The sequence below is a fragment of the Danaus plexippus genome, chromosome 4 (genome assembly GCF_018135715.1).
Source record: "Danaus plexippus chromosome 4, MEX_DaPlex, whole genome shotgun sequence".
Classification (NCBI taxonomy): domain Eukaryota; kingdom Metazoa; phylum Arthropoda; class Insecta; order Lepidoptera; family Nymphalidae; genus Danaus; species Danaus plexippus.
The window spans coordinates 6,809,739-6,834,256 of record NC_083538.1 but is presented as its reverse complement, the minus strand read 5'-3'; the positions used below and the strand labels follow the sequence as shown (position 1 = coordinate 6,834,256).

General features: G+C 30.6%; 2 protein-coding genes across 2 annotated transcripts; one reads left to right on the top strand and one right to left on the bottom strand.

Moving 5' to 3' along the window:
* Positions 1–6,265: 6,265 nt before the first annotated feature.
* On the bottom strand, positions 6,266–18,578 carry LOC116768576 (progestin and adipoQ receptor family member 3). Its single transcript, XM_032659318.2, has 7 exons — positions 18,233–18,578; positions 17,798–18,021; positions 17,416–17,572; positions 13,256–13,408; positions 10,679–10,867; positions 9,010–9,078; positions 6,266–8,069 (listed from the first exon to the last, which is right to left on the bottom strand). The coding sequence occupies exons 1-7, from the start codon at positions 18,302–18,304 to the stop codon at positions 7,905–7,907; spliced, it is 1,029 nt and encodes a 342-aa protein (XP_032515209.1). The 5' UTR covers positions 18,305–18,578; the 3' UTR covers positions 6,266–7,904.
* A 1,087-nt stretch (positions 18,579–19,665) lies between these two features.
* On the top strand, positions 19,666–22,584 carry LOC116768708 (ubiquitin-conjugating enzyme E2-17 kDa). Its single transcript, XM_032659501.2, has 5 exons — positions 19,666–19,957; positions 20,454–20,517; positions 20,887–20,918; positions 21,131–21,314; positions 21,387–22,584. Exons 1-5 carry the CDS (start codon positions 19,934–19,936, stop codon positions 21,524–21,526), a joined length of 444 nt encoding a protein of 147 aa, XP_032515392.1. The 5' UTR covers positions 19,666–19,933; the 3' UTR covers positions 21,527–22,584.
* The last annotated feature ends 1,934 nt before the right edge of the window (positions 22,585–24,518 follow it).

Here is a 24,518-nt window from a genome sequence, read left to right as displayed (position 1 = left end):
TAAAGTACCTAATTATTAGATAATAGTATCGCTCGTCGAACAAAGGTCGTAGTTTGGTCGTGATGGTAATTTATTCACAATGAATATTCATGGACGCTCAATTTTCATTTAATTTTCTAATATAATATCTGCAGAATAACTCGAAGATGTTTTGTGAATTTCGGGAGCCGTAGTTAAGTATTGAGGGTACGGTGACCATGACTCGTCACGGGACGCGGATATTATAGTCGAAAAAACTTATATAAAACTTGTAGTAGAAACTTAATTTCTAACATATTATTCTTTGCCACGTCTGTATGAATTATTTAATGAAAACTATGAACTACGAAGCAAACTGCAAAGCGATTCAAGTTAATAGCTATAGTAATAAATATAAATAAAACATAAATAATTTTTCCTGATATTCCCAGTGACTGATGGTCTTTCTAAGACGGTTGATGAAATCCCAGTTATTAATCATTTGATTGCTTTAATGAAGAGATATTATGCAGATTCCGTTGACGAAGACAATGAGCACGATCCAACGAGACTTCAGATAAAGAACCAGCTGACACGCACACAGACACGAACACACACACACACATTATTATTATTACTCAAATATGGCATGAATTATTCTGCTTTTTTAATTAATGTCTAAGGAGGTGAAAAAAAAAAAGTTTTTACTCCCGATTTAAAATACCAGGAATTGACTTGGTATATTTTTATATACCTACTTATTGATAACAATAAGAAATGCTCTCATGTACAGGTTAGAAAGACAACCGTATTGCTGATGAAATTATTGAAGTCACTGTTCGGTACAAATATGTTTTTTAATAACTTTTCACTCTTGCCAGGTCATTACTGATTACAGATAATAAAATAATTACGTATAATGAGGTGAGTAGAGACAACCATTATATACGGATAGTACACGATTGTTGCTTACAACTACACCGCAATAAACATATAAATTATTGATTTGGAAAAATAAGAAAATAAAATAACTACGATTAAAACAGATAGTCGGCACCTCACGAAAATATTAATGAAATTGTCTCTACATATAACAACAAACAATATAAAGTTTTCATCGTTGAATGAGTGGAAAGCTATGATTATAATTGTATATATTTATCCCCACATCTTATTTCATTTATCCGACTGTCCCGCCGACGACGCTGTTTCAACTTCGTTAATTGAGATCTTATCTTTTAATACGAGATCGATTGTAGGCGCGCCTTGAAAATAAAAAAAACTCATCGATATATAGAGTATAAGTATAGAAATAATTCATAATAATATTATTATAAAACCTTATTATACAACAATATTAAAGAAGTCATAACAAACGAAAAGAAAATTAAAAAAAAAAAACACAAGTTAATTAACTACATTACTACGGTATTAAGGATCCAATAACAAGCTAAATTCAATTATCATAACATACAAATAAAACTAAACGTATAAATTAATTATCCGTCCCGTGTACAGTGAAGTCAATCACACGCCTCGTAAACTTGCGATAGTTGTTACTTCCACTACATATAATTACGAATGGATTTATGTTGATGTCTGAAGATGTGTCTGAATAGGATCACACGATTATTTATTAAGTCGCATTCACTCGTATAGAACTTCAAAATTATATATTGTACGTAAATAAAACACGAATTTAATAACAAGCTATATAAATGCACATCGACGGAATGGGATCTGACGTCATCGTTTATAGCTTAATCCGGTGACGCCGCAGAAAATCAATCTATACCACAGACGAGGCTAAATTAGCGTGTAATATTTCCTGATACAATTATAAATGGCAGTGTTTCCTATACGAAATATCGTTGCTAGATTGGCATTGAATGCGCGGGCGATGACACGGCCGTGTCACGTGACAGCCCCGTGACCGCCACGCGACCCGGGGACGCGCCCTCCCGCGGTATTTATTTTACAACTATCCTCTCCTTGTGATCGTGTCATCTCGCCCCGGCGTTACGTCATCGCTTGCTTAACAAACAGAGTCCCAGATTGCATTATTATTTCATTGTCTCGAGTGCTTTCTTCTGTGAATTTTGAATGAGCCACTGTTCTGATTAGCATTTGGGTTACATACGAATCCTAGACGATCACTGAATGTTTGTCAATGTTTGTGCTCCGCCGTTTCAATTTGTAAATTAAAATTATATTAAGTTGTAGAACGAATAAAGCGATGTGCTCCAAAGTTTATTATGACTTTCCTTTAAAGGAAACCTTTAATAAAATACACCAAAACAGTTGAAAATGATAATTTCAGCGGATGATATTCAAACGTTCCCGAGCAGGAGTATTACGCACATACATCAGTCGCTTCCATTCTAATGGTAATTCGGGATATACGATATTGTAGCCGCCGTCCCTGGTCCCTGCCATAACAAATGTTTATTTTATACACAACGCCACTAACAATAGTGTGCAAATACCTAAACACCATAAATGGCGAGATACGATTTAGATGATAATGCCCGAACAGAAATAATAATGGACGCCGCTCGTAATTTCCGAACGTTTGTGGGCGCGCGGTTTCCAATTAATGTAGCCGATATTTTTGTTTTCTGCGGTATGTTTTGTATTATGTGCACGCTTAGTTAAATTTGTATACCCTAACTGAACATATTTTTTTTAATAACAATATTAAGATTGAGATTTTTAATCTGTGTAAACATGTCTAATACGTGTTTGTTTCCATTCATGTACCTACCTAACGTATTAAGTCAGTGAGCTTTAACACAAAGCAAGTAAATAACATTAATAATAATTGCAAAGTATATATGAACGCGGCGAGTAAACAAAGCAACGTAATTTCGGGGAAGCGCCTACATGTTTAATTTGATATTTGAGGGCGCACCTGTCAGACAGACGGTTTTGCATATTCATGTCTCGCGATTAATCATACCTACAAGATACAGGAATTTACCAAAATGTTTCGTATATTTTGGTTACTGCAATTTGTTATAGGGGTAGAATATTTAGTACGTAATTTTAACATACTAACTAACTACAAATAAAGGGAACACTTATATGTAGTGTCACATCACTTTTAATTATTATATTTTTTTTAACATGTCTTAATGTATGAAAAAGTATGATATAGATTATACAACATTTTATAAACAAAAGAATAATAAAAAAATTAGGTTCCCCGTTTTTCATAATGTAAGTCGCGTGCCCACATTTTTTTTTCTGCTATGGCTTCCTACATTTTTTAGTCCTTAATAGTTTACAACGTCAGCCGGTAAGCCGAATACATTTTTTTTTTAATATTAGCATACGGTACACGAATTAAAATTGTCAAAGTCATACATCTGTCAATGGGCGTGAAATCGTGCGATACATTTAGTATTTATGGTAATTTCCGCGGGTTAGTTTATTAACGACTGTTAGGTACATTTGCATTCAGATAAATCCTTTCATGATTTCTTATTTGATGGTTAAAACGATTATGGGATTACAACAATTTATTACTTGGCGTTCCGCTTCCTAAATGTTCAAACGTTTATAATAATTCGTAAATTAACAAAATGACAAATATTAGGTAGTTACTACAAGGCTAAAATTTTATACTAATCGTTAAAAAATTACAGAATATTAAATAAAAAATAATAGTAGTGTAATAATAGGAAGTCTTAAAAAAATACAACGATCTATCGTCCTAGTAAAAAGCAATTAAATACCTTTTTGATTATTGCAGTGGAATTCATGCAATTTCTAAGTAATCAAATAATAGTTTTTAATGAAATTGTTATTTTCCTTAATTCGATAGAGTTTTTAAACATTATAAACTCAAGAGGGTTTTTGTCTTTAAACCCTTATAATCTATAAAAAAAGCAACGGGTAACTTTACTTTATTCTTGCAGAAAACGTTTAAAATTATGAAATCAGTAGCGAATTCATTCAATTTCTGAAACTCATCGTCATCTTCTGTAATCGCGGAGAGAGAGAATATTATCCATTTTTATTTAAAGTCTGATAGCTCAGCGAGGATTGGCTGTATTAAGATAAAAAAAAAATTATGTATTCATAAGTAGGTCAAATTGAAAATCAAGTGCATTGATCAAAAATAAGGTGTAAAATTATTTCGAAAATTTTTCTTTCATTATATATACTGAAATTGAACGTTTTTCTGCATTAACCAAATTTAAGAGGTTTCAAACTTCTCATTGCTTCTTTATCATAATTCATTTTTGAACCACATTTATAAAAGATACAGCCATTTAAAAATCTCTTCATTTTTTTTAAGTTGCTTTACTTTTACAATTAATGCGTAATAAAAATTTAACAACGTAATACTAATGGATAAAATTTGTACACAAAAATGAATTTCCTTTCTATAATAATAGACATAATAAGCAGATATTAGATAAAAAAAATAATTCTGTATACAATAAACCCCTGATGTAGAAAGCAATACAACTTATCGGTATGGGAACGACGCGATAGTGACACATGTCAACGTCGCTGTACGTCAAAGTCGATAGCGCGGCAATCTGTCAAGTGAGTCCCGCGGGACACTATCATTAACCTCACTAATTTGTTATTTACAGATGATTCTAGATATTGTTTTATTGATCCGAAGACTGTGTGTGTCTCATGAAAAGAAACAATAAAAAAATAATTCCGACTTCTATAGTTGAAAGGTATTTGAAATAACTGTACCAGTGAATTTTATAGGTACATAAAATTTTTCGAAATTTTTATACTAGACAACTGGCAGATTCAAAGAATTTTAAAGAAATCGCCTTGCAATTGTTTTTCTAAAAATTTTATATTGTTTGAATCTTGGCTTTTAAAAAAATGAGTAGTGATATTTTTACAACTAGTTTTTCTGATATTTGCATTGAAGTTTTATAAGTAGTAAAAAGTTTTTTTGGTTCGAACATTTTATTTTATAAACTACGTAGTGAACAGTGATTTACCAAACACCGAAATCACTCGTAGAAGAACAAAACAATACTATTAGATTTAATAAAAGTTGTTGAATCGTCGAAATCTCGTAGCCGGTCATTGTGTAAAAAAAAATCATCATTCAATATATTCGAACAAAGTTCGCTATTCAAATATTAAATTAACAATCCATCGCGACACAATTTACTTTCAACAATCTGAATCCTTTAAACATCGCTCATCCAAAGGATTTATCGATGTACGATTCCAAATGATAGCTGGCTGCCATATTTCCCACTACTCTGTATAAACACGCGAGCCATTCGACGCCGCTGTGAAAATATTGCCCGTTCGTCTTTTGTACTCCCCCTGAAGCCTCCGAATGAACCGCGTCCGCTGTGTGGGAATACATTTATCGCGTCAACGATATTTTAAATCACTTTTTTACACGATTGAACTCAAAAATTTTTATGTAGTTTTGATTTTGCGAACTATGCGCCGATTTCTATCCTTTTCAGCTGTTACGTGAACTTAATTAGTTATTACTGCATTAAACGTTAAAACAAATTATTACAATATATAACTGCGAGCAAAAATGGTGCTGTCTATATTTTATGAGTAATTATAATAATGTAACGTTTAGTAATGTTAAAAAGTAGTTTATACGTTTAGTTTATAAATCTACATTGATTCATTACTTACGATTTATGTTTGACGCCTTAATGTAACTAACGAAATTTTTCCTCTTCTACTTCCGACCAAAAACGAACATAAAAAGCTACATTAAAATATAACCTACGAAATACTTAAATATGTATATTATGAAAAAAATGTTTATGTTTACAAATTACGAAACATGTGGAAACTTTGATTTGGACAATTAAATTTATTTATTTGGCAAAACATTACACTTAAAACATTTTCTCTTGTAGATTGTATATAATTTTAGTAAGCAAAATTTGTTTTTGAATTCAATCAAAATGATATGACTCCAAAATAACTATTGAATAGACTCCCCAGTTTGAATTCAGCTGACTCCGTCGCAATAAATACTGACAAAGTGAACACGATATAGTGCTGTCGTCTGGTAGCGAGTAGTGTATTTATTGCGTTCGTTAACCGTATTGCGTAGTTTGGCTATTTGACTACAGATGGCGCAAATAAAGATTTTTGTATGTATATTGGCTCAAAGGGTATAAGTTCGTTATATAAAACAAAACCAAGAAAATTTATGTACATACTTTTTTATTTATTTTTTTTTTTTGATACTCTGAGAGAAGAAGCAAGTTTGTTATAAAGGAAAATTTATTAATCTATTAAAGATAAGACGCAGACAATTAGATTCAATAGAAATAAAATGCTCTGTATAAAATATTTTTTATTATCTTATATCCATATTGATCCCGTAATAAAAATACTAAAAAAATATACATTTGAACGAAAACATCACAGACAGAAGAAATGCTAACAAAGAGAATACAAGATAACAATCAAGTGAAAATAACATAAAAAAATTAATGATACGTTTAAGCGTTCTAAATATAAATATCGACATAATCAATTTAAAAAGAACTTTAAATTTTTTATATAAAACATCTCACTTGACATAAAAAATATGTTTATGTCCTGCCTTGAGCAATAACTTCATAGCTAACATTACATAAGATAACATTTTAATGTACCTAAAGATAAGATTAAATTTTATTGTCCCTATAGACATACTTACATACATTAAAAAAAAAAAAACATTTAGTGAACAAACTTGCTACATTGTTTGAATACCAAATATAAGTGATTTAATAAAAAGAAATTTAACTGCTTATTAAAATAATCAATTAATGAGAATTGTGATCGTATGAAATGAAAAAAACTTTAATAATAAATGAAAAAAAAAAATGTAGTAAGCTTCATTACATTTATTTCATTTGTTCGTTCTGAAATGTGGATAATCTTTCATGAATTAATATAACTTTTAGTATCATAAAAAATGTATATTCTAAGCACCGACATTGTCTTACATGTAATCATAGAATTATGGCATTTTCAAATACTTTTTATATAGGCGTTTCTGTGAATAGGTCTTAAAACGTATCGACTAATACACAGTCAATTTTTCATACAAAAGCTTACACTATATGTCACTGTGCCATATTTTGTTTATGTCATGGTCGCTTTAATTTTATAATAATTTTAACTATATTTATTATATACCTATTAATTATACAAATTTTGGACTGAATTTTGTGGACCCGGATTCTTATATGCCATTCCAGGATCTATGATACCCGTTCTTATGTAATAATAACAAATCCTCAATATATATTAAAATAAGGCACTGCAAATTATCTGTTCTAAAAGTTGCCATTGTCTTATTACAGATAAAAAAAAAACACAAATACAGATAATACAGTTATAGTAAAGTTGGATACTGATTTTTTTGATTTGTAAATCATATCTCTCTTTATGTTTAGTCCCAAAGGACACATTTTGCTATAGAATAATATGTTATCTATAAAAAACCATTCAGATTCTTCTGGTTCAGAAATTTTAAATATTATCAAGAATTATTTTATATAATAATGATTATGGTTTTAGAACGCAACATGGAGTGGAATATTTGAACACAGAAAACACATCAAATATGGCCCATTTCTTAAGGAATGTAATTTACAAAGTAATAATTATCTTGAAGTCTTTTGAAATTCAAAACCTATATACATAAAGAGTATCAACATAATATATTAATCATATTTTTTTTGCATACGATATCAAAACATTCTCTTTAATATAAATAGAAAGTAACTAACTATCAAGACGACAATTATTATAACAAAAGCGCCATCTTGGCTGTTACAATAAAAGAATGTTGACTTGATGGAACATTCTAGTATTGTTACGAATATTCCTTTACTTGACATTTTTCTACCTAACTAACAGTTCTATGGACTGATGGATTATTCCAGATTGTTCTAGATCATGATGGAACATTCTAGAAGCGTCTAGAATATCCTCATGGTGTTAGCACAGCCGTGGTTCATTCTATACTGGACATATATCATAGCCGAGTTGTGCCAGTAGTATAACGCGCCCAACACTAAGATATGCCACCATTGATGTGAATGACCGATGTAGTCCACTTTACCTGGATACCATCTCTCTGGAATCTACAAATATAGGATTTTTAATACATTTATATGCAAGATATATGTATGTGTTATCATTGTGTGTTTGACGTGTGGTACTGTCTTCAAACTTTTTATATATATTTGGTTCAAACCATGTCCTACCAAAATGGAGGACGTATGAATGTTTGTTTGCGAAACTAAGTCTTGTACTTTGATGAAACTTTGCAGTTAAATAGCTTAGACGTCGACATAAGACGGGCTGTTATTTTTCCTTCATTCCCGCGGGATATATCATAACATTACAACAGTCAAGTGACACAGACATTAGATGTTCTAAAACATTTCATTTTTTTTTCCGAGATTAATATTTAAAATTATAAGAGTAAATGTAATTACTTCATAAAAACCATTTATATTCGGAAACGTTTGTGAGAGCTATCTAGGAGGATGATTATCTAATTACAAGTGCAAATTAAAATCTGAAATATGGTAGTGAAAGTGTTTGCGAGTGTTTTATTAGTTACATGGGAAATGGATAAGTCGCCTGTTGAAAATGATGACAGTGACGTCGCGTTGGTGACGTCACACTTCTTAAACGTCCAATATGACACGGCGTTTTGACATAAGACGCGCGTCTACCTACTTCTGTTCGTCCGTACTATTATACATACTAATACTTGTTTCCGACCATGTTTAGAGAATGGAATAATAAGTCTGTGTGTATGTTTGTATCAAACGGAAACTATAAAACCTTTAAAAATCATGACATCTGTAGTAATGGAAGACGTCTGTTATATTTCAAACATTGTAGTGAAGCTGCAGATTGATGATTCGTTCTAATGTAAATATTATGAGATATGACAGACAAAAGAATTAGCAACAACGACAGACGAACCGCGTCCACTACAGTTGTCACTTGATGGATCAGTTAGTGAAGTGATTCAAATCGTTTTTTAAAATTGTTTTATATTAACGTCACCTTGAAGGCGTATATCGCGAAGGCTGTACCGCTTATGACGTACATGCCGATGACACGAGGGAAGAATATCTGAAATTATATAAACATACAAATATATATTTTTATATATGCATAGTCAAAAATTTATAAACAGTTTGCCAAATAAATTCCTACATTGTACACGTTAATAGTTCACTCTATAAATACTTCAGCTATTAAGATAAATGAAACTTAGTTTATAAGAAGCACTAAATTACTTGACAATGCTTCCAAAACATCCTGGTTACGAAGGTTCAGATTCTAAAAAGAAGTGAAAATTTCTATAGCGTGACTAAAATGAAATTAATATAAAGACGAGGGCAGTTCAGAAACTCTGATTTTTAACTGCAATGTTTGCGATTATTACTTTATTTTATAAACTGCGAGCTCATTATTTACTGATATACGGTTAATACATAAATCAAGTTCCTTAACAACTAAGGAATGACACGCGGACTGTATTTTTAAAGACAAATTTTCTCTGAGTGAAGACGATGGGACAATCCCTTCAGGCTAAAAACCGATTCTAGGTCGGAAGAGGAGACCAAATACATCTAATTTTTTGGTATGTTCGTATTCGTTGATAAATTAATTCGCTGATTGTCGATCTTTCACATAGTCGATTAAATAACTTTATATCTTTTGCTTTTTTAGGTATATCTGCCTCAACTCGTTTATAACTAGAGATAGCTAAATCTCGTGTTCCGTTAAGAAAAAAGCGTATTAAAAAGATCTTTAAATTTCACAGAATTTTCGAGAAAACTCGACTGCATGAAATTATTTTAGGATGGCCTCAAAATTATTGTGGAATTATGAAAAAGTTCTAGCGTCATCCTAGTTTTAGAGTAGGTATTTGGGTAAAATAGTCCCTGTCTTAACTTCCAATAAGACAAACAGCTAAACTTATAGAAGTGATTAACAAAATTTCCAGCGATCACGAAAACAATCTGAGAATAGTAAGTCCGTGGCTACATCATAGAGCCAGTGTGGTATAAAAATGATTTGCAGGTAGTTCAGTGCAACATACATTCTCGTATGAAAGATGTTTCCAAACCGCGGACATTACCGCTCCCAGTTACCAACAATTATTTCTGAACAACTTCTATTATTTGTTCAGTTAAACACCATGTATATCGTTTTTTTCCGATTTCGAGTCGCACTTGTATTTCTTAGTTTTTCGATAACCGTCAGATATAGAAAATATTTGGAAGATGTTCGAGAATTGTTTTAAATATCCATTGGAATGATTATAATGTATTGTTTTTTAAATTTGCTCTATGTGGCAGTATACGGCCATTATCTTTTATTCTTAATTATTTTATTTTATATAAAGGATATTTTTATTTAGCACTTGCTAGGAAAATTTTAAGAGAATCATTTCGTTCTATGTAATTCCACTTTTCGTGGCTTCATTTATTTCGTGGCGTCATAGGAAAACAAACGAAAATAAAAAATATTTTGACCCAAAACTACTAAATAAAATACTTAAAGTCAATTACCTATTTTTTGTTCTTTAATTACGCTTTTATTTTTAGACAAACAAATCTTAATTTATTTAGATAAAATCGATGGAACGCTTATGAACGCCCGAGCTATATAATATAAATATTCAATAAGTAAACGTAACAAATAATATTTATATAAATCTCACCTGAACCATGGGGTTGTCGAAGCCCCCCATCACGTAGGTCCAGTGCAGTGTCGGCAGGACCCCATAAGCCGCCCAGCCAATGAACACACACATTTTAACGACATACGGGACCTGGAGTTTCGGAACTTGTAACACCATGGCCACCACGAATATCAGGGTCACTGATATCATATAGAACGTCTTTAGCTCCTGAAAAATGATACGATTGCTCTGACTCGGAAAAAAAAATTGATACAAACAAGAATAAAGTAGTGTTTAAAGAATAAAGTAAATTCAAATTTAACATGTAGGCGATAAGGGCGAAATCAATACCACAAAATAATATATTACGGGATATTATCTATAAATGACTTCCTTATTCCTAATAATGTTACCTTCCCCCAACAGCCAACTATTATAATAATTATTGTGTTAGAAAATTTACATTTTGTGTGTGCGCTACATAGTTATTGTTTGTTTGTTTGTCTATCAAACAGTTACTTGAAAACTCGATGTGGAAATTAAAAAAATATATAAAAAATTATAACACAGAATACAAATTGATGAGACGAGAAGAGGAAACGGATCTGATAATAAAACATTCAATAAGACAAATGGTATTTTCAAAAAAAAATCCATTTGAAGTATTGTGAAGGAATTAAGTTATAATAAAATGCTATTATTGTTACAATTCTTATACCGGGAACAATCATATGTCATGATTGTACTAGCGTAAGTGTCCCGGATGTTGCATGTAGATGTGTACCTCGCGTCGAGGCCGACAATAGCTCACATTACAACCAAACATCCTTACCCTGCATTCATGAAACCAACTAACCTACAGGTTACAATATCTCTTATAAACCATGCCATTATCATCTCTATACAACAGTAATAAAACTCGTTATTTCATAAATAAGGAATAAATAAAATTAACGCTACGAATATGTCCTTAATATTGTTAAGGACCTAATATTCTTGTATATTAAAATGTAATTAATCGAAACTAAATGAATATTTAATTTTATTTAATGTATACAAAATATATTAATAATAAAAAAAAAACTAATAAATTTTCGTACAATATGACATTGTGACATTTCTATTCTCTGCGTGTTGTGACTTGTGTAATGTGCTCGAAGGTCATTAACGTTTTAAAACGCAATTTATTACAAAACGTGCGCCCGGGTGAATCGGCAAACTATTTGTAACGGTGCATTTAGCATTCATTATATTTGATAACACGCGCGCTAATTTAAAGTTTTTATATGTTTTATGTACCTATTTGAAATTACTGAGTGAATGCGTATCGAATCATTCGTTGGTTTTGAACGAATGATATTAATGGTGAATGATTTAAATTATTCGAAATCAATTTTTGAGTTGACGCTAATGTGTTCCTACCGGTGAGAAGATATTTCTCCGCCTGTAGACTTTCACTTGTGACTTTTACTCGCGTCCAACAAGCGGACCACCTGATACAAATGAGATTTTGAGGCCGTAAATTTTATATTTAATTATTTTGTAAATTTCTATAATCATACAATTTAAAGATACATCACTTTATTATTGTTAAAGCAAAAGTGGTGACAGAAATAACAATAAAATATGTTTTTTTTAAACGAATTTTTTTCGAATAGTTTTTCTTCACCTTACTAACTGACGATGATCAAAATAAAGATCCGCTACAATTTGCAGTTTCTGCATTAAAAAACATCATGTAGCTCAAAATGAGAATATCTCGACCTTACAAAACTTATATGGAGATTGTTTTTTTTTTATTATTTGACGTAAACAACATAACTTCCAGACGTTTCTTAAGCACATCTCACTCTATACGATACAGAATAAATGAGACAGAAGATTGAGTCAGTTCAGGAATTGTATAATTAATAAGAATTACACACAATTATAACAACACATTTTTATGATAAAATATAAAAAATCTTATCGACTTCATTGATAAAGGTAAATATAATAATAGTGTTTCCATTGTGTTGAACAAACTGGTTTCAAATATATTTCAAAACCGAGTCATATTATTGTTTTAAAAGAAGATATTAATATAAAATATACCGTAACAGTTGATTTATTGGTATTAGTTAAGTATTTCAAGTATTATATACTAAAGAGTCTGTCAAAGCGATTATTTCTGATCGTTTACTTGGACCTTGGTGATCATTATAATTCCGCGGAAGCTGGTGACGTCTCGATATTATCTTTTAAAATATAAACAAATCAACAACTAATTTCAAGTTCAAAGATCTAAATCTTTTACGTATTCAATTAAATTATTGCTAACCACATAAGCTATTATAGTATTACTCGTATGTTCTCAAGTTCATAGTTTATGGAGTTATATATACATAAAATGATACCAATATTTTCGGTTGTTAACTGCGGGTATTTTATTACTTTTAAAAACTACACACTAACTGTCGACGTTTCGATTACTTTGCAGCAGCCGTGATCACGGGCAGACGAGATGTCAGTGTAAATAATGCGCATAGTAATCCGAAAATATTAATTTAATTAAGATGAATACTTGCGAAAGTCTTGGATCTCATATAAACATATGTTAGTACTACTAAAACTCACATGATGGCACCAGAACGCGTAGTAGACACCTGAGGTGTATATCGCCAGTAATGACAAGGCTATACCGAACAGGTCATACATGAGGAATGTATTGTAGTCGTTTTCCGATCGACATGAGAACGTGTGGTACAGCGCTGATAACGCCATGCATATCTGTGGATATCAAAATATATACTATTATAATATAATACTATAGTTTGATCAATTTACATTGGTTAAACGAGAGGCTATGCACTGTAATCTGTCCGTCGGAGGCATTGTTATATCAGAACCGGGACGATTATGTTATTAATAGCTATTTGATTGCATCGAAATGTTTTTGTATGGACACAAAACATTTCGATGCAATCAGGTCGACGTCTTGTGAGTGTTCACAATGAATGACAAGAAAAAATAAAATTATATACTAATATGACTTTCACTTTGTAATGAGACGGTCGGAATGAGGAGAAAAATGGATTATCGACCTAAATTATACATAGGTAGATTTGATATTCAAAAATCTTATTGTAGTGTATAAATTTTAATATAAAGATCAGAATGACATCCACTACTATAATAGAAGAGACAAGACTGTTTGAAATTTTAATATCAATCGATATTTTCATACAAAACACTTGAAATATAAAAAAAATAAAGATTATATTATTATTAATAACAATAAGATCAACAAATCAATATAATATAATAAGTTATGGATTTTTTTTAATAAAAAATAAAGAAAGTACAATTCTAAACTTTTCGCATTAAGTGTAAAGATACCACCTATTTGTATAGCGGTGATTCGTGTCAAGGAGCTAACGATAATTAAAATCATAACCAAAAATATTCACAAAAACCTTCAAAGACACGGTAGTGAATAAACGGGCGTTGTTTATGATGTTATATAATTAGTGAAACTAGTAAAGCAACAGGTAAGGTCAAGAGCGACCAAGATTTTTTTAAATGAAACGTCCAAATTAAGTAATGTATTCTTTTAATGTATGCAAGAAAAAAACTAAATTGGTATATCTATTTTTCATATTAAAAAAATTGTGGACAATTTTTTTTTTTTACTTTTTGTTTGTTTCGTCTGATCACCAAAACGACTGAACTGATTTTGATCGAACTTCCACTGGAAGTTAACACGTGTAATAATGAGTAACTTTGGATATTTTTTACAGTAGCAATTTTGTTTATTTTTATCAATACACGTAACAAAAAACCATTCCGTTCGGACGAAATCGTGGCTACAGCTCGTTTATAAATTATAAAAGTCAGCCATTTTGTGACCTTAAAAGTCAGAATATACCAAGGATATTTTGAAAAGACTATTTACGAGATAAGATTAACTCGCAACCTCCATTATAAGAAGCGGAACATAATATTATATTTCATAATTGCATTATTAATAACAGACGAGTGACGCGACTTATTATACGTTACGTACTAGAGAGAAGCTCGTGGAAAGTGTCATATCATCAGAAAACAACAAGCAATTTAATATACACCGCTTTTAAATATTGTAAAGAAAATGCATTAAAGACGGATAAATATTGGGACGAAAATATGCAACAAAAATATTATATTTATTGAAAAACAAAAACCCTTTAATATTTTTTGAAGCTTAAATGTTAACATAAAGACCGGTTGCAAATTTGAATATCCGTAATTTTTTGATACAAATGAAAACTGTTTGAATAGATTTCTTTGACTACAACAAACTCACAACCTACAAAGATACGTTATTTAAATACCATATGTCGTGCCAAAAAAATTTGGGAAAGTGTTTTCACCTGTAGTTAAACATTTTTATACACAAAAATAAGACAACTTCTGTTGTAACAATAATTATTAAATCGGAATAGAATTTCTCCTACGTATCGTTTTATTTCATCGCATTTATTGCTGTAATCACGCTTCGAAATTATCTATCACTTATTTAAGCATAGGCAATATTAACAACGAGATACTTAATAGATATGTATTATTTTTTTTCTGTAAAAAAAGACGTAGCAAATGTCATAGGACAAGGAGTGGAGGCTCGGTTTACAGTGAAAGTTTGTACAATCCGTTCAGAAATTTCACATTTCAATGTCAGGTGGAAAGGTCGCGTGGTTTGTGGATCATAGTATGAAAGAAATCTTTGCTAAAATTACGTTAATATATCTATCGTGATACACAAGCTATTGTTACTATGAGTCTCTCTAATATTGTTATATGAGGAAGGAAGCACTTGTAAAATACACTCTTAAATAATGGAAGCTTTCTTTGGTCGGGCTCAGTTTTTAATGATACGACAAACACACAATTGTACACATTGGTTTATACGAAATATACAAAAATACAGAACGCAGCTATTGGAATCAGTATCTTTACCTATCATTTTAAGTATTTCATTGCCACACTACATTTTTTTTACTAAGCTAGTTTTTTATTCATACACTTCCGTTGGCACTATTAATTATAATATGCGAAGATTTATGAACAAAAAACTGAAAACGCTCCGTGTATAGTGTAAATATGTAAACTTGTAAAAAACGTGCAGAACCTACTCGTGGTTGGTCTAACAAAAAAAATATTAGTACAACAACTTATACCGAGACGTTTTGTTACAGATGCTGACTTGATAAAATCATACATGTAAATAAGGCACAGGCTAATTATTAAGTTATAAGAAAATTAAAAGAAACTCAATTAACAAAATCTAACAGTGTAAAGCAGATAACATCGTTTGAAACTACCGTAAACTCGTTATGCTTAGCACGTGTGTGCATCTTCAAACTACCTACACAAAGTTTCACGTTTTTCATTTAATAACGTAGGTACATTTGTACTATAACGTGGCATGATATATGAATGAAACACTTAGAACGCCTCGTATGTCTTTAGAATGTAAACTGAGAATAGGCATACTATTTGATATAATGATTTCACATTCCTTACCATAATTACTTGAACACAATCAATTCTTGTATATTGTTAACCTTTCATTGTATCGCAATAGTGAAACAACGACCATTTTAACATGAACTTCATATTCGTACATAAAAAACGCTGTATTGCTTAGTTTTCCATACATTAAAAAGTTAAACTATCTCTTCCCATGAAAGTCATCATGTGACACAGATCACTGATACGTGATGACCACGACGAGTCTGCAAAGACTTGCGACGATGAAGAGAAAAAGTAAAAACTGTTTTTTGTCTTATAACATGCAATAAAAATAGTGCATACATTTATATTTTTTAGATCTTTACTAATGTAGGACATTACATTGATCTAATTAATGTAAAGTCAGTACGTCGCTCGCTCATGAAGAACCTGATAAATATGATTTTTTTACGTCAATTACAAATTCACATAAAATTTCATTATGGAAAACTTGAAGAAACGAGCAGAGATATAGGATGTCATTTTTAGGTTATCATTACCTAAAATAAATTAACTGATGAACAATGTTATATATCACTATATTTAAACTCACAGTTAACGTTCAATTGATTAGAATACAATTAAATTTAACCAGGAAATAAAATAAATTCCGGGAATAATATGACAATAAACAATGTCACTATTTTAAATGTTTACATGAATAATTTAAATGGTTTTTTTTTTGTTATATAATAAAAAAATATATTGTCCGTTATGTTTTAATCCAACAAACCTACTTTCACTAATGGTGGGGGGACATAGACACGACATGGCGTCTTTCAAGAAACGATGGTTGTTTAAACAACGCGCTCGTATTTCTCAACGGAATTTGATTAAACGTCAAACATCACTTCTAATAAATCTATTATTTATATCTTTGTAAGGAAGCATCAAAATTTAAAACCGTCCGGAAACATGACGAAAACATTAATTTCTTTTAAATATCAATGTCTTTGAAGCGCTTTTTATTTATATGTGTAGATAAAAAATTACTAAGTACGAAAAATTACATTTAAATTTAGAACGTTTATGTGAATAAAAAATAATTGTTAGGTAGGTCATTTTAAAACCGTTAGGTACTAACGTACTTTTAACGACAAAATAATGAAATTGTCATAAAAATATGATGTATAAAAAAAAAAGTTTTTGACACATATAACAGTTTGCATAACTTCGATATTTAAAAAAAACAATGCATTTTTATTAGCAATACATAGCAAGAAAATTAATAAATGAGGTTGACTTACTAAAAAACAGGAGAAAAGTATAGCGGCAACAGTTTTGTCTGTGACCGTTGCATGAATGTTGATGATGACCAGATCATTGATTGTGAGGAATAGGAGCAAGAAGAAACCAAATATATGGGTCCAAATATTCATTGTCTCATTTGTCCACCAGAATATGCTGAAACACACACATACTAGTTCAGTACTATTTTCATTAAGTATGTATAAAAAAACAAAGTCCAACATACATTAATTGTTAATTTTTATTGTATGGATATGGCAATGAGGATGTGTAATTAGGTTATTATACCTTACATCATTACCATGTAATAATCATGTCTAGTTACATATCATTAATTAATTAATTGAATTTTAATAATATATGTTTCTATCAAGAATCTACCTTTCCCAACACAGTCTAGTTGGTAATAATTTCCTGTAACCATCTCTTATATATGGATTGTGTTGTAAATATTCCGGTGCTTCTTCATATTTTAAAAGTTTTCTATAGTTCATGTATTGGATATCTTCATCTGATAAATTGTTGTTACTTTCTAATTTCTTCCCTCGTCTTATTAATGTGTTTTCTCTGCTAAATTCTTTCTCTTGTATGCAATCATCATCCAACTATGTAAAATAAAAAAATATTTTTTTAAATACCCTATTTATTACAAGGTAATAAAATAATAAATATCTTTATTTCGTCGTAATATTTACCTGTAAATTTAACTTTATTTAAATTATTTCAATTGAACAAGAATCTAAACAAAACAAATTAAAAAAAAGAAATTCCTATATATAAAAAGAGTTACTTTCAAAAAAATTTTTTTTTACTTACTTTCTCAATAGCCATAAACTGAACTGTTTCTGCCTGGCATTCACTAACTTTTCTCGTCATCGTTATGGTCATGATGCAAAATAAATGTTACAAAATATTTAACACCAAGTTATTTTTATTTAAACTATATGCGGGTATCACAGTTACTTATTTTGACATCATAGAAAAAACACTTTATTCAAGACAGTGCTTCTGTTGACTAGTAATAAAAAACAAGACTAATCGTAAAATATTATTAAATTCAAAATTTGAAACACAACCACCCCGCGCACAGAAAGATTCAAACTAATCATAAAAATTTATAACTCAAATATTTTGTAATGTCATTTGTCAGAATTAACATTATTGACGTTATCACATACGAAATTGCCATAAGTAAAAACAATAACTATTTAAAACATTTAAGCTTGTATAATTTCAAAAAGTTTAACATCGGCACATATAATAATTGTATCGTATAAAGTTACCTTTACATAATTATATCATCATAGAACAATATATTTCTTGAAAGGAGTTTTTTTTAATAGACTTTTTCAATTTCAAGAAAATATAGGTACCAAAAATACCTTACACTATTACTTTTCTGACACCTTACATAATTTAATGTATTTGATTCTTTAATTGTCCAAATCGATGTAAAATTATCCAATATTTATCCGTTATGTTTTAATCATTGTTATTTTTGTAATACTTTAAATGTGCATAGAACTCTATACTTTTCTTCTTAGACCACATCAAGAAAAGGAGATTATTTTATCTGTAATAACATACATCCTTAAGCCACGACCCTGATAAAAATGTTGATTTCGTTATTAATGTTACTGAATTGTTACAAACGTAATGTTGATGTTGTTTAAGAAATAAAAAAATAAGCAATTCAACATAACAACTTCAAAATTGGTGGTATCATGTTCGGATAATCAGGCTTATGCGATTCAAAGATTATTTTCCAATTCTTCAAAATAATTTAAATACAGCGCCGTATATCTTAACAAGACAGAAAAATACTCTTAAATCAGATCTGCAAATTATTTTTAAACCTTTATTTGTGTTAAATAGGTTATAACTTTCCCAGGTGAAGTTTCAAATTGCAAAAATGTGCTTGAAAATAACTCTATCTACCTACTTCGTTATCCAAAAATAGCGCCGAGAATTTTTAGGCAATTGCGTCATATCCGAAAGTACAAAAGTTGCCACTTAAAATATACGTGAATATTGATTAATTATAATTTTCTTTAAATACTTTTAAAATTATATAAAATTCAAAATTATTAGATGTTATTGTCTTAACAATTCAAACGTAATTGTCAAATATTTGCGAAATCGTTCAATAAGTAAATTTTTTTATAACTTTATTTTTACAACTTCGTATAAAAAAACAGGAGTTCTCGTAAACGCTCTTCGTAAATGGTCGATTTTCCTGTTTGCTGTTCTTCATTCGTCGCGAGTGTGTTAATTTTGTTAGAACCTGCGCTCTGTTCTAATTATTATTATTTCTTAATATTAGTTATTATTAATTTTTACTTAAGTCTTTGAAGTTTTGCCTTAATTGTTATTTTTTAAATATTATTACATAAAACGACTTTATGTGGTACTCTTGCGTTTAGACGGGAGCCATCTTGCAATCTCTAATCAAAGGTCCTTGGCTCACCGTTTCGTTGTCTAGTTGAAAGTCAGTTTATTCAATCATATAATAATCAAATGGCGTTAAAACGAATTAATAGGGTATGTATATTGAAATTCATGGCCTATTTTAAAAATCTTAAGATAAAAGTGGTGTGCTGTAAAATTTAACCAGACTTCGTAGTGAATGTTTCGTCACTGTGAATACCTATTATCGAAATTCTTCTGGATAATTCTGTGTGCGTGTTTAATTATCCGGATACTTTTGTATTTCGCTTAATCCGATACATTTATGCAAATGTAACGGTGTTTTACTGGTCCATACAGGCGTCAATTTTTAGCACACGGCGTACATAAAATGTCGGAAATATGTGCCAATTTTGAGGTTTTCTTGTCATCCCCTTGATTCAGAAGAAGTTAATAGAATTAATGTAGTGATATAGATTGTGAAATGTGATTAATAATTAATTTCTGAGCATTATGAATAATACTTTGTTCATTCTTCTGTTACGCTGTGATGATGTGTTTGACATGTTTTACTTATCTTGAAATTGTTTCCTGCAATGTTGTATATATCTGGTTTTATATGATATTACAGGAATTACAAGATCTGGGTCGAGACCCCCCAGCACAATGTTCCGCAGGACCACACGGGGAAGATCGTGAGTATTGATCGTTGTAGTTACGACTTTAAATTTGTGACTCATCGCATGTCATGTTTAAAATAAGCTAATAAATATTACTCTATTAATATACAAATGTCCTTTTTTAGTTTTTCATAATATAAATCGATATTTTAAGATTTTTAGTTATGCCTTATAGAAAACATTGAAAGTTTTAAAATGTAGTATGCTTTTATTGTAGAGATCTTAAAAACGTTAACAATGCTTCAGTATATTAGAATACTATAGTATATCTATTTCAGTAACAGCTGTTTTTACAATAATAAAAATCAGCTGGGCCATTGTTAACATTATTTTCAATAAATTGCATTTATTTTCAATTTTCTTAAAAAATTTTTTTTTTTTCAGTATTCCACTGGCAGGCCACAATTATGGGTCCAGTAAGTTTCCTTATACATAAATATATCCTGTTGGAGATTCAAGTAGCATCTTTTGTTATAATAAGTACAAAATGATCATGGCATGTCCATAGAATACTTGCTTATTCTATTATTCAAAAGGAAGCCTGACAAGTTAAAGATGAAGTTAATTACATTTACAATGCCTTATAAAACATAGGAGTGTAACTTATGGAGTGTTGTATTTATTTCAGGTGGACAGTCCTTACCAGGGTGGAGTGTTCTTTCTGACCATACATTTCCCTACAGACTATCCATTTAAACCACCAAAGGTTGCGTTCACGACACGTATCTATCACCCCAACATAAACAGTAATGGTTCCATTTGTCTTGACATCTTGCGTTCACAATGGTCGCCAGCTCTTACTATATCCAAAGGTAACTCGTCACTAGGATCCAAACAGTATTGTTACAATTAACGGATTCCCGATAACTGTATGTTTGTTACAGTGTTGCTGTCAATTTGCTCACTGTTATGTGATCCGAACCCCGATGATCCACTGGTGCCAGAAATCGCTAGGATCTACAAAACTGACAGAGAAAAGTACAATGAATTAGCCCGAGAGTGGACAAGGAAGTATGCCATGTGATGAGTCTTATGTGACATCAGCAAAACATTACACACACCGCCACAGCGGGGGGCACAACCTCCCCCAAACCCCCTCCCCCTCCCCCCACCCCCCATCTGATACCTTCCAAGCAAAATAAATTACTGGATATCCGTCATCTACATAACTAGAAAGCGATTTTGATTGTCTCTTGTACTGTTGAATGCCGTTTATTGCAACTAAGTAAAACGATCCACCTCCCCAATATAGTTTCTGTTTCATCTAATGTGTAAGTGACATTATAAGAGAATAAAAATTGGATTTGAGTTGATTGATGTGTCGGTAGATGTCTTATCGCATACATTCATTTAGTTAAACGTTAGTTAAATTTAAATAATTGGAAGAGATGTAATTCCTGAACGATTTGTACTTTAACTAGATCTAAATTGCATTGTGAAACTGTACAATAGCCATATGTTTAGGAAATGGAGCGTTCATTGCTTAACACTTGTCCCGTTTAAAAGATTTGTCAATGAATTGTAAGCCATCGTTACGAACATTCTGGTTAATGTAAGTAAATGGGATTACTAATGAGCTTGTTGACGAAGTTGAGTGAGTGTTAATTTTTTTAATTTTTTTTTTATTAAGTTAGTAAATTTGTAGCGTGCAGCTGAACAGACTGACAATGATTTCAGTGGTCAGTTTTCTTTCATCCACAATATTTAAACGATGGAAAGCGCTCCGACTAGTTACATGTTTCAGTATAAATTACAGTGTATCTCGTAAGGTAATAAGTTACAATTAATCTAGACTTTTCAATATGGCGATCTTTATATTATAATTTTATCTAATATATATTGTGGTTGTAAGGATTACCTGCGTTGTGATTTCCGCGAACTCCTTCCCGCCATCCTCATTCCTTTTCGTTGTATCAGCTGAGTCGTGGCGTGAGTGGCAAGGTATGGTGTGTTATTTTACATTTGCGAGACGAAGCTTCTGTTAACTTGGTTCACACAGGAGCTTTTCAAACTGTAATCGACAAGATGTATTTTAGCTTCACTAAATTGTAAGAAACAATAAATTATTGTGTATGTAAATAACATCCTGACCTTTATTTAGGTATTATCCTGTATGTGCAGCGGTTTATATGTGTATATGATTCATTTCCAACAGGACGATTATGCATATTATCTACACTCGGCAGACTTGGTATCAAACTAGTCCAAAATATATTTGACATCAAAATTTCTTAGCAGATCAGTCTATTTTTTTGCAGTAAGTAAAAAAATAGGTCATTAAACTTTGTGGGTAAAAAAAGTGAAACACATTTTTGACATTAAATTATAACAGATAACAACGTATTATTAAGTTTACGACCAAAATATGCCGTACAATATATTCTGTAAAAAAAAAAAAGACTAGCGCTGTCATATAAAAATGTCATTAGTGACGATTTCGTCTGATCTCCATACATTTGAATGTGACCTGCGCACAACATTCAAACAACTGCGTCATAAGGCTGGTTGTTATTTTTTTCTCCACCAAAATGCTGTAAGCGTATGTCGTAGCGGCTGAAGAGCGTGTCTGATCGCATCCAGCCCTTTGATTGAGCACTAACATTTGATGTCTGAATACTATTAAACATATGCCATGATAATGATTTTAATATTTCCTAACATATGACGTTTATCGTAATTGCCGATTGTGATAAGAGTGATATAAATATGGCTGAAATCAAACCTTCAATGAAGATTTTAACAATTCCCGTCTGCTTTTTAAGTACATTAAAACAATTTGTTTTTATGATAATTTTATTCGAGTCTATAATACACTAAATAATTATACTTAAACCTTCACGCTAGCTTCAGTTTACATTTTTAGGGGTAGCATACTTATGTATGGCTCCACCGTAATACTTAAATTTTTTACTAAGGTTCTCTCTAAATATTGTCAAGCGGATTCAAGCAGAGAAGTTGATGAAGTCTGATGAAAATATATAAATCGCTAAATCTATGTCACTTGTAGTATCGAACATGAGATTATTTAGTTTCGTATTTAAAGAGTATTTTCCTTCCATATAGAGAGAGGTATTATACAGTTCATGGCTGGCAAAATAATTGTACTATATATATATATATTAAAGGTCAGTGACCCTAGCCCTTAAGGCGACACATCAATATTGAGCTTTCCAAGGGTTACGAAAAAAGAAATAATTGTCGTTGAATTTTATCTTCTGTAAAGTAAATCTACCGATTTACGACACATTCAGGTACCTACTTTGCCTTTTTAAGATGAATTGAAAATTAACTACATTCCGGGATGTCTTTAAAGAACAATTTTGTTATAACTGTTAACGTTTACTTATTACTATATGTAAGTACTTTTTTTTGTAAAAAATACCTTTTCTATTAATTTTGCAGAAATATAAAAAAAGTAAATCCAATTTTATAGCGAAGATTCATAATAATGGACGTGAAGCTCCTTTCAATATTCTTTTTAACAGAAATTTTCGAAGACCAGACATTGTTAAATATAAAACCATGATTGTTGCGACATTCAAAGTCTGAATATCATGATGTCATAATTCCGTTCAATTTCTATCTTGTATCGAGATTTCAAAAATTATCGTAATAGTAGTAATTACAGATAAGAAAGTCTGAACCCAGCATAATCACTATGAATAATCGGAATAACCTTTGATATGATAACTTCTGAACTTTCGCTTTTTATTTGTTTGTTGATTATTTCATCAAATCGTTATACCATTTTGTAAGTTTTTCAACTTTAGAATAGTGATATTATGTGTGGATGTCATGTGAACAAGCCTTAAATCACGTATATGATTAAACTTCTCAGTAAATTACCTTTCTATATCTATAAAATAGAAGCTCATTTGGAAATATTATTATGCGTAGCTGGCTGTGTATACGTGACACATAGCAATTAAAAGATTTTACATTATACTGGCTTAAAGTATCCGCAATTTATTAGAAGTAAATTAATTGTTAGTCGTTAATGAAAATTTGTATTTGAT